Genomic DNA, 11429 nt, shown 5'->3' with positions numbered 1-11429 from the left:
AATAATAATAATAATAATAATAATAATAATAATAATAATAATAATAATAATAATAATAATAATAATAATAATAATAATTGGACACTAGGGCAGTTTGTATTTGTCATTTCCAGATAAACACGCTTGAGAGAGGTTAGATTTCTTTTGTTTTGTTCTTCTGGTCAACAGTTTGTTGAAAAGTTGTTGTTTTTTGTTGTTTTTTTGTGGGACTATAATACAGTGTTTAAAACATGTTAGTTAATAACATTTTTATGCTCAGCAGCTGTACTAATTAATTGAATATAGTGAATAAAAGTTAAAACATTCAAAAAGTTGATGTTTCTTTACATAGTTTGTAGCATTGTTTGTGGGTTTGCGAGGGGGGGGGGGGGGGGGCACGGCCAGAAGCTAATGTTGTTTGGGGGGCCATGGCATGGAAAAGTTTGGGAACCCCTGTTCTAACATACAGTTTTATGTTTGTATAGGGTACAATGGGCCACACAGGAGCCCCAGGACTCATGGGCCCACCAGGACCACCTGGTCCCCACGGTCTTCCTGGCCCGCCTGGACCTCCCGCCTCAGGTGCGGTAACACATACACAGATATAGAAAAATCATATTGAACATCTTAAGTTGTAACATACAGGTGCTTTCCTGCAGGTCTCTTTTTAGTGGGGGAGAAGGGAGAGCAGGGTCCACCAGGTCTACCGGGTCACTGTGACTGTAACCCTGGAGGAAATAATGCTCCTTTTGGACATTATTACACCCAACGACGCGGCAGCAATAAACTCACTGCAGTAAGACCCAAGATATTCCCACAGAAAACTGATTTTACATCATTAAGCAGCTATTTATCATATGTTTGCTCTCTTTAGATATTTGTGGTGAACAGTGAGGAGGAGATGGGCCGCATACATCTAGACACTGCGATAGCGCTCAGAAGGGACGAGAGGATGCTTTACTTTAAAGATAAAGATGGCTGGAGCCCCTTACAGGTACAATAAGAAAACATTTTATTCTGCATATTAAAGACACACTTGAGCTGAAGTTGACGTATGTTTTGGACTATAAGGTGCAATATCAATGGACGGGTTTGTTCTCATACGAAACGTGTAACATATAAAACATTTTGACTGATTTTTGAGCGCCGTGTACCACATAAAATCAGTTCGAGGTCAGTAAGCGCAGCCAGAATTAATACATAAGATGCACCGGATTATAAGGCTCACTGTTGATTTTTCAGAAAATTAAAGGGTTTTAAGTGCGCCTTATAGTCCGAAAAATACGGTATGCGCCTTTTAATCAGTCTGAGTTGCATCTAAACATCTTGACAAATCCTCTCAAAGTGATTCAGCCTCACATTTCTTCCAGCCCTTTCAGCCATTTCAGTCCACGGAGAAAGTCCCAGACCCAGTCGCCGTTTGTGGGGACGGGAAGGTGCAGGCCCAGCACGGGGAGGAGTGTGACGATGGAAACCAGATCGTCACCGATGCCTGTCTTAGTGAGTTATATCATTCTCACTAGCACACATGCAGAAGGGTTTGCTCATTTAGCGCTACAAAAAAGCTTTCTGTTATGTTAGTTTAAATACACGGAACCAGCCTTTGTTTACAAAGTTTTACATTTTTTATTGTTGGACACCGTCATAAGATCTCCTGCAGAGCATAACCACAACACACCACAGGTTCAGTTCCCGTGTGGCGCAGGATAAAAGCAGCCCGCACCATGAAACCTTCCCTTGATCTTTTATTCATCTCCCCTGCCTTCTCTTTTCCAGCCAACCTCTCACTACTCTCTGCTTCTTTTCAATTCAATTAGCGAGAAAATGCTGCACTGGCATCACAACCGACTGCAGTGCCGAAAGAAATTTGTAACGTCTTTCTCCCCCTGATTTCTCCCGCCTGTGCCCGTGCACTCTTTTCATCCTTTTCGCTTTGTCACTGCAGACTGTAAATGGGCGTACTGTGGAGATGGTTACCGACATGAAGGGATGGAGGAGTGCGATGGGAAAGACTTTGGCTATCAGACCTGTAAATCCTACCTTCCTGGGTATGTTTACTGATTTTAAAACCACAAACGCATTCATCTGGGTGCTGCTTGGTACACAATAATCAAATGTTTTTAAGATGTCAAATTAACTCTGTAATTCTTTTTATTAGCGGTGTTCATCTGGGATTTTTAAACTTCATAGAAAAAAACTTGTGCTTCAGAAGGACTTGCACTATGGGCGTAGGGAAAGGGCCAAGAGAAGTACTGCGGTACTGTATGAGGATCGAAGCATCTAAGGGTACAAGGACAGGGAGGCAGTGGTGAGATGTGCAGTACGAGTGGCAGAGGGGTTCAGGATGGGCATGGGATTACATCAGCTGTGAGCCCTCTCTGGTTTGAAGTGGTGATACACAGGAGATGAGGTCAGGCAGAAGTCCACATGGCTATGGCACTGGAGACGACACTGTGATTCAATTAAATTCAGTTTATTTCTATAGCGCCAAGTCACAACAGAAGTCATCTCAGGACACTGAACAGAAACATTCATATGTAAAAATATTAATTTAACATTATTTATCTGAGGAGCAGACTGCTTCGAGTTTAACTCCATCGCAAAACTCTCATCTTGAGCGAACATGAAGGCGACAGTGGAAAGGAAAAACTCCCTCATGAGGAAGAAACCTTTTTGCAGAACCAGACTCAGGACAAGCGGTCATCTGCTTCAACCGGCTGGGTTAGAGAAGAACAGATACACAATGGCAGGTCAAGAATCACATGTTAAGATAGAAATAGTATCAAATGAAAACTATTCAATTTTAACAATTCATTTAAGGAAATGAGGTCAATTTGTCCTCCAGTAGTCTAAGCTTAAGGCAGCGTAACAAGCCAACCCTAATTATAGGATTTATCAAAAAGGAAAGTTTTAATCCCAGTCTTAAAACTGGACAATGTGTCAGCCTCACGGACAGAAACTGAAAGTTGGTTCCACAAGAGAGGAGCCTGATAACTGAAAGATCTTCCTCCCATTCTGCTTTTGGAAACTCTAGGAACCACGAGTAAGTTTGTAGTCTGAGAGTGAAGTGCTCTGTTAGGGAAATATGGAACAATGAGATCTCGAATATAAGATGGAGCTAGGTTGTTGAGGGCTTTGTATGTTAGAAGTAAGATTTTGAATTCATTTCTGGATTTGACAGGGAGCCAATGGAGAGAAACTAAAACTGGAGAAATATGATCTCTCCCACTAACTCCAGTTAAGACTCTGGCAGCAGCATTTTGGATCAACTGAAGACGTTTTAAAGAGTATTTGGACATCCGGATAATAAACCATTGCAATAGTCCAGTCTAGATGTGACAAATGCATGAACCAGTTTTCTGCATCATTTTTAGATCAGATGTTTCTCATTTTAACGATATTACGCAGGTAGAAGAAGGCAGTTCTAGTAAAGTTTTTAATGTTGGGGATAAAAGACATGTCCTGATCAAAAATAACACCAAAAATTTCCAACATTAGAGACTGAAAAATTTATTCCTAACCTCAGTTTTGTCTTCAAAAGCAGAAAATTTAGGGTCATCCATATTTTTATGTCTTTAAGACATGCTTGTAGTCTAAGTAGCTGAATGGATTCAGTGGGTTTCATGGACAAATATAACTGTGTCTCATCAGCATAATAATGAAAATGTATCCCATGCTGTTTAATAACATTACCTAATGGAAGCATATATACAAGGTAAAGAGTACTGGTCCAAGCACTGAACCTTGAGGAACTCTATGACTAACTTTGCTGTATGATGAAGATTCATTATTTACATTTACAAATTGGAATATATCAGATAGATATGATTTAAACCAATTTAGAGCCGTTCCTGTAATTCCAGCATCATATTCAAGTCTCTGTAATAGAATATTATCCTCAATTGTATCAAATGCAGCACTAAAGTCTAACAGGACCAGTGTAGACACCTGTTCATTGTCAGAGGCCATGAGAATATCATTGGTAACTTTCACCAGTGCATTTTTCGGTGCTATGATGAGCTCTAAAACCTGACTGAAACTCTTCAAACTGATTATTTCTATGCAGATGATCACGTAACTGACCAGCAGCTATTTTCTCTAGAATTTTTGGAGGAAAGTTAGATTAGATATAGGTCTACAATTGGCTAGGATTCCTGAGTAAAGGTTATGTTTCTTAATTAAAGGTTCAATTGCTCTGTGATATGTAACCATTTATTAGAGACAAATTAAGCAGATCCAAGACATGGTTATTAATTTGGGAAATACATCTTTAAATAGCCTGGTAGGGATGGGATCTAGCAGGCATGTGGATGGTTTGGATGAAGCTATTATTTTTGAGAATTCAGAGAGCTCAACAGGACAAAAACAGTCCAAACATAAATCAAATTCTAGTGACATTTTTAAAGTTGTCTCATCTGACACAGAACCAGAGGCGACACTAGGAATGTTGGTTTGAAATGTTTCCCTAATTGAAACATTTTTATTTATAAAGAATCTGTAATGATCTGTAGTAATAGTAGCAAGCAGGTGGAAGCGAGTCTGGGGAGGTGGAGGGTATGCTCTGGAGAAAAAAGGAATTAAGTCAGTGAAAAAGACAGAATACATGTGTGAATGAGAGGGAAACATGTGCAAGGTGTAGAGGATGAATATAGGGTCAGCTATCCAAAGCAATAGACTGTGCACAAGAGAGATGAAGAAGAATATGTAGGTAGAGTTTAATGGATGGAGACGAGTGTCAGTGGTGATGGTTTGGGCATGTGCTGAGGAGGGACAGTGGACATACTGGACAAAGGATGTTGAATATGGAGCTTCCAGGCAGGTTGGAAAAAAGGAAAACCACAGAGAAGGTTCATGGATGTAGTGAAGGAGGCTATGCAGAGGGGTGGTGTACTAAAGGAGGTTTATGGATGAAATGGATGCAGATGATCCACTGTGATGCCTCTGAAGGCAGCAGCTGAAAGACAAAAAAGAAAAAGAGCATACTCTCGTCATAATGTCTCTAAGGCCATCTAAGTGTGAATGCTTTAAATTTTATAGAAAAACTGTGGGAATTAACTAAGTGTAAATTAATGTATTTGCACTTGCTATAAACCATTTTTCATCTCTTCTGCAGATCCTTTGGGCAGCTCCAGTGCACCGACTCCTGCCTCATTGATTCTACCGGCTGCAAGTACTTCACCTGAGTTCATCGCTGAAAGAAATCAACCATGGTGGATTTTTCCTCTTTTTTTGTGACTGAGGAGCTCGTACTTGAGATTTACAACTGACGTCTCACTCCTTTTGAAACAAGTGATGAACTGAAAAAGAGACGGAGCATACTAAAGGGATGCTATTGTGCCTGATCTGAGCGAAGTCATGAAAAGTCAGTTTTTTTAATCAGCTGGAGGTTTAACCAGCCTTCAAGAAGAGCTATTTATTACCGTCACACCATCGGCTGCTGCACTGTTACAAACACTGATTTTAAGAATGTAATGATTGCATTATAGAAACCCTTACAACGCGTATGACTTGCGGACTGTTAATGCAGAAATAAGCTATGTTCTCTTTAATACAGGAGTGAAAAAATACTTAAAGGTGCCATAAAAGTCATCAACACAGCTGAATGCAGATCAGGGGTGTGTGAACATGTTAGTTCCCATGCAATGTGTTACAGAGCAAATATTTATGAGTTGTGATCATGCATGTAAATCTGTGCACAACATGCTTACTTTGACAGTACAAGTCCAAATGAGGCTCGGTGGAAGAGAATGTGCAAATAATGTGACAGAAAATCAACCAACCTGTGATCCCTCGAGCAGCATGAAAAGTTAAATGATTTGAGAACGACTTGGTGAGTTTCTGCATGATTGTAAATGTAATAAAGTACAGAATGACAACAAAGAGGAGTTCTTCTTTAACATGTCATGAAAGGGAGGGGCGTGGCTGTGGGTGGGGCTAACGTTGGAATCAACCAATCAGAGGCGACTTTCTGCCACTTGTGTGATGAAGCGTCTCTGCCACGTCGAGAGGAGCTGCTGCCTGTTTTCTGTTTCCCCCTGAAGCTGAAGGTTGTCGGCATGTTGGTGGTCGTGCTGAGCTGGCTCTGCTGCTCTGCTCTGGCCTCTGTCAGCGGCGGGAAGCTGCCCGAGGCCGAGCTGAAGACCGAAGTCCTGCACAGACCTTTCATCTGCCGCAGGAAGTCCAAGTACGGAGACATGCTGCTGGTGCATCACGACGTCTTCTTTGAGAACGGGACCATGTTTCACTCCAGGTACTGGTTAATAGTGACCGATTGTAAAACAAAACGTAATGCTCAGTGCAAATGAAAGGGTGAGTTCGTTTAGTTTATAAATGGCTTGGGGCTTTTTGTGCAGTGTCTGACCCAATCAGGTTGATCGGTTGAAAGAAGGCGACACAAGCCAGGGTTTTCTCATAAGTGTCGTACAGGACATGGAGGCAGAGGTGAAATGTGTGGTAGGAGTGACTGGAGACTTTTTGCTTTCAAATGGTGATAGACCGGCAGGAGTCGCTTTGGACTGTTATTGACATAATCTATAGTGAGAGTAATGAGCAGGTGGAAGAGAGTCTGGAGAGGTGGGCGTGCTCTGAAAAGAAGAGGAATGAAAGCACTAGCAGTATAGTATTACAGCAAAGTCCACAATGTGACATCCATACATTATCTTTAACCCGCTTCTTCCTTGTCGGGTCGCGGGGATCACTTGTGCCCATGTCCAGCCATCACTGTGTGAGAGGCGGGGACACCCTGGACAGGTCTCCAGTCCATCACAGGGACACATAGAGACAAACAACTCACTCTCTCACTCACAGGGACAATTTAGAGTTACCAATCTTGCACCAACATGCATGAGAGAACATGCAAACTCCACCCAGAATGGCCCCCGGACTGAGATTTGAACCTGTAGCGTGCTCACTGAGAGGCAGCAGCTCTAACTGCGCCACCATGCTGCCCCACAATGTAACATTTTGTGTTATAATTGTTATGATTTTCCTAATTAAATGTCTGGTGCAGTTAGAATGTATGTAGCCAAATAAAGACTACAGCTCATAATAATGTTTGATATGTCGTCTTCTTCTGATTGCTCTTTGTAGAAGTCTGTACAGGGGATCATCTGTCTCCATGTCACACTGTCCCAGCATCCACCTCTGTCACACATCATGCTTTCAGTCAAGTTTGGAGCATTAGCAAAGAGTTGTTAGCAGTAGCCTTCACTCTTGCCACCCAAAACCAGTTTCTTTATGGGGGGCATTAAAGTTCATTGTATAGTCTTGTATCCTGTGTTTTACATAATATTATGTACTGGTTATACAATAGGATTACACAGGATACTACAATAGGTAATACAGTAGAATTCAGTGTGATACAAGAAGAGAATAAAACCTCAAATTCCGTTCTTCATTAAGTTTCTTTACTCTGTTTGACCCACAGTCGAAACCACGGTGACAAGCAACCGATGTGGTTCACACTGGGCATCAGAGAAACCATCAAAGGCTGGGACTTGGGCCTGCAGGACATGTGCTCTGGAGAGAAGAGGAAACTGGTGATACCTCCAGCACTGGCCTATGGAAAAGAAGGGAAAGGTAGTGGAGCCGTCTGTATTTTTCTCCTCTGCATGCTGCTGCAATAATTAGTCTCTTGCATTACTTTTGAAATTCCTGGTACTTCAGTTTTGTATTGTGCATGTTATAAATGTGCTGCATATCTTACTTGACTGTCTTGCTTTGAATGGTGTCTTAGGACTTTCACACTGAATACTGGCTTCAGTCAGTGACATGAGTCCACTGTCTGTCAGCATGGAGCATTAACAGTACTGTGCTTTAGCTCTGGTAAGCACAAGCACTAACTCACTTGATAGAACTAATAATACCTTCCAGAAACCCCTTTATAGTCTTTATTTTAGCTGACTTCTTGCATTTTGTTGTCTGTGGTCAGGTAAGATCCCACCCGAGAGCACGCTGACCTTCATCGTTGAGGTTATGGAAATCAGAAATGGTCCGAGGTCACACGAGTCCTTCCAGGAGATGGACCTTAACGATGACTGGAGGCTCTCCAAAGATGAGGTGAAGACGAGCATCAGCAAAGAAACTCGTCTCAAACCCATTTCAATTTAGTTTCCGGGAGTCAGAAAGTGCAAGAAACGTGAGGGAAATTTTGAGGACGGGTTTGGCGACCTATGGAACGAAACTGTGACAAAACCAGGGATGAAATGAGGACAAGTTAGCATCCGACGAACATAATGAAGACGCTTTGTGACTAAACTGCAACAAAAACATTTTATCATTTGCAGAGTTGTTGCACAGTTGACCCAATTTACTATATTTGCATGATTCCAGATGAATATCTGCATATTTTCTTCCAATTGTCTGACTCTTAGTCACAGTCATAACACAGCAAGTTAATCGGTTAAGTTTTGGTAGGTTGCAGCCCTCTCTGTTTTGTTTGGCAAGTTTTGATTCAAAAGCACATTATAATTATTAAACTTTCTTTTTAAAATGAACTAAAAAATGTTTGAGGGCATATTAATTATTGTACAGTACACTAAATATCTGTAAAATGGTTAACGGCACAATATTAGGAATATTATGCACCTGCAATAATACTGCTGAATTAGAATATACCCAAGTTTTCCATACTTATATCTGCATTTTATTACAATATGAATATTGCACAAGTAGAAATGATAATACATGAGATATGGTGTCGCTCTGCTCTGAGTCTCACTTTGAAATATCCCATTCTCTTTGCATCTTTTAGGTGAAAGAATATCTGAGGAAAGAGTTCGAGCGTCACGGCTACCCTCCCAACGACACGCTGCACGAGAACATGGCCGAGGACATCTTTGCCAAGGAGGACGAGAACAAGGATGGCTTTATATCCTCGAGAGAGTTCACGTACAAACATGATGAACTGTGATGCTGAGACTGTGAAACTGGGAGCTCTGGCTTCCCCAACCTCAAACCCTTTTATTTCAAATTGACATGAAAGAGAAGTGTTGTCATTTCAGAAATATTTACTCTTATTTTCTGGTCTGTACTTGGTGAGAAACTGTGGAAATCCTGAACAAGCCGTCAGTCCAACACTGAGGGATGCTGGAGATTAAAAATACATCTGTTTTAATGTCCAGAAACATGACAGGACTCACAAAAATCTGAGAAAAGAAATACTAAAACAACCATGTACATATATGTAAAGTACTTCACTTTTACTTGACGACACCTTAGATCAGGACCATTCAACTGGTGGGCCAGGGATCAAATCAGGCCCATGGGTGAGCTCAGTTCGGCCCACCAGCAGTTTCATTTTTAAACAAAACTATATTTTAAACCATAAAACAAACTTCTTTAATGAGAATAATTGCTGGATGTCCGGCCCCTGAGCTCTTGGCTTTCAGTAACTGTAGCTCCCTGAGCGTTTTAGTTGAATAGCCCTGCTTTAGAATAAGTTTTACACTGAACCAGCAGATGGCGCTGTTTGCTCAGCTGTTAGAACTGGCTGGTAGCAGCATGTTTAATTTACTGTTTGGTAATAAAACCCAACACTGAAGCTGATACAGTCCAGTTATCTCCTACCTTTCTGTTCCATCACATTTTCTTAAAAAGCAAACAAACTTTAACAAAGAGTAGCACCAGTGGAAATAATGTGAATAGGTACAATGACAAAAAACTCCCATATTCTGTTTCTGATTTATAAATAAACTGAATTTTACGGCGTCAGTGTCCAACTATTATTGTTTTAAAGTTTATTGAAACCTTTATAATTATATTCTGCCTAACATCTGTCTGTTTTATCTCTCTTTGACCAAATCTTTGATTATATATAAGATAAGATAGAACTTTATTGATCCCATAGGAAATTGTGACCTGTGCTGGAAAATGTCTTTATAAAAACTTTCTTTTTTAATTCATCTCAGAAGCTTCTAAAAGATACACAGTTTGTTCAAATTTGGCTTTCTATCAGCTAGTTTTGTTTAGGAGAGAACCAGTTTGAAAACTTTATTTTTATTGGTCTGGAATGATGTAATCAGGACTTCTATACTTTTATTTTAAAAAAAAAGGAGACTCTCCGAGCTTCATGACACCAATCCTTATATGAAGGGATTTCCTGGAGCTACAGCAGCCAGACAATATAAAGTTATTTTAATGCTAATCTTAATTACGATAAATACAATTATTTTCATGTTTCTTTTTGTCTTCAGCTTGTGCTCATTTCGACACATTCTTTCCAGCACGGGTCAGATATTCCCAAAACAAACTTCATGGGTTGTGTTTAAAATGAGGGTAAATACAGTCTTTTATTTAAAGCAGTACACTTTTCTGAAACCTACTAGGTTGGGACAAAAATCCTACATTAAATTTTTAGAAATCTGTAAGTAATGGAAAAACTAACTTGTGTGAAATTGTTAAAATTTAAAAAATGAACATAGCATGCCTTGTTTGCTGTTTTGAACAGTAAAGTCTTAAAAAATTTTCTTGTGTGATCCGTTAACACTCGGAGTATAAACGGGATTACTCTCAGCTACTACCACACTAAAGCTTGCGTCTGTAAACTTGACAGAGTTGTACCTATTCTTGTGTTTGCTAATGTTGATGAGCTGTGACAGCCATTCTTAAATCAGGTTGACTCCAAAAGTGAACCAGTTGTAGATGTGCATCCAATGGTTGGTTTCTGAGAGTTTCATTAAAGGCTGTCGAGTGGTTCATGAGATATTTTGCTAACAGACAGACAACGCATTTGTGTGTTAAAGAGCAATAATGAAAGACACTGGAGTGCGTGCACTGATGTAAGGACTGTACGTAGTTTACGAGGACAAGAACGGCGAGCTCTCCTCCTCTTCACAGGCATTGAAAACATTCCACTCTGGAAAAGGTCAAAGGTCACACTGTCAGAATAAGGCAGGACCTTGTTTGACACTTGCATCTGCACAGACACACTAAACAACACAACGTTTCTGTGGCTGTTTTGTTGTTTTCTTGAGCCATCATGGGACAGAGGCGCAACACAGCGCACGTCATTTCAGGAAGTTGTTTTGTGCTGAAGAGGGTGAGTCCATGACTCATCTGAGGTGCGTTCTGATCGCAGGCGGTTTGGGATTCCCTGTAAAAACATTGAAAACCGACGTATGAGACTAAAGTCTGGGGATCAGATGTGAAATAATGGGTGTTGTGTGTGTGTGTACCTTTGTTTTCTTTGCTGGGGTAGATCCGAGGGAAAGGCCTGAACTCGTCAGGCGGGGGGAGGTCTTCCACCGGGTGGAACTGGAACTTGGACTCAAAGTCATCCGCTTCAGTCAAAAATAAAAACAAACATTAAATTTAACACTTCCTTCATGTTAGTATTGAGTCAGAATTTAGTTAAAAACAACAGGCATGATTTTTTTTTCAAAGTAATATTACAACTTTTTTATGACTTTATTCTCATAATATTTCGACTTTATTTTCGTATGACTTTATTC

The 11429-nt window shown here is 40.5% G+C and overlaps 3 protein-coding genes across 3 annotated transcripts in view; 2 read left to right on the top strand and 1 right to left on the bottom strand.

Moving 5' to 3' along the window:
- wu:fc38h03 (acetylcholinesterase collagenic tail peptide) overlaps nucleotides 1-5187 on the top strand; it is a 10115-nt gene extending 4928 nt beyond the window's left edge. Inside the window, exons 12-17 of the mRNA XM_037692884.1 lie at nucleotides 465-561; nucleotides 639-775; nucleotides 854-973; nucleotides 1350-1479; nucleotides 1925-2027; nucleotides 5093-5187. Of these exons, the coding sequence (XP_037548812.1) occupies nucleotides 465-561; nucleotides 639-775; nucleotides 854-973; nucleotides 1350-1479; nucleotides 1925-2027; nucleotides 5093-5162 (657 nt within the window). The 3' untranslated portion in view covers nucleotides 5163-5187. The remainder of the gene's footprint in view (nucleotides 1-464; nucleotides 562-638; nucleotides 776-853; nucleotides 974-1349; nucleotides 1480-1924; nucleotides 2028-5092) is intronic.
- Nucleotides 5188-6035: 848 nt separating this feature from the next.
- On the top strand, nucleotides 6036-8890 carry LOC119425380 (peptidyl-prolyl cis-trans isomerase FKBP14). The gene is made up of 4 exons (XM_037692902.1): nucleotides 6036-6229; nucleotides 7406-7557; nucleotides 7910-8037; nucleotides 8732-8890. Exons 1-4 carry the CDS (start codon nucleotides 6036-6038, stop codon nucleotides 8888-8890), a joined length of 633 nt encoding a protein of 210 aa, XP_037548830.1.
- A 2117-nt stretch (nucleotides 8891-11007) lies between these two features.
- wipf3 (WAS/WASL interacting protein family member 3) overlaps nucleotides 11008-11429 on the bottom strand; it is a 21420-nt gene continuing 20998 nt past the window's right edge. The window contains exons 8-9 of the mRNA XM_037692831.1: nucleotides 11154-11258; nucleotides 11008-11071 (exon numbers count right to left, since the gene is read on the bottom strand). Of these exons, the coding sequence (XP_037548759.1) occupies nucleotides 11031-11071; nucleotides 11154-11258 (146 nt within the window). The 3' untranslated portion in view covers nucleotides 11008-11030. The remainder of the gene's footprint in view (nucleotides 11072-11153; nucleotides 11259-11429) is intronic.

The sequence above is a fragment of the Nematolebias whitei genome, chromosome 19 (genome assembly GCF_014905685.2).
Source record: "Nematolebias whitei isolate Nwh7 chromosome 19, NemWhi1, whole genome shotgun sequence".
Lineage (NCBI taxonomy): Eukaryota > Metazoa > Chordata > Actinopteri > Cyprinodontiformes > Rivulidae > Nematolebias > Nematolebias whitei.
This window is presented reverse-complemented; position numbering and strand designations above follow the sequence as displayed.

Excerpts from the sequence above, each read along its gene's own strand:
- LOC119425380 (XM_037692902.1), top strand. The coding sequence starts at position 6,036 with ATGTTGGTGGTCGTGCTGAGCTGGCTCTGCTGCTCTGCTCTGGCCTCT. Across the intron at positions 6,230-7,405 it reads GGGACCATGTTTCACTCCAG|TCGAAACCACGGTGACAAGC; the intron begins GTACTGGTTAAT and ends TTTGACCCACAG. Across the intron at positions 7,558-7,909 it reads CTATGGAAAAGAAGGGAAAG|GTAAGATCCCACCCGAGAGC; the intron begins GTAGTGGAGCCG and ends GTCTGTGGTCAG.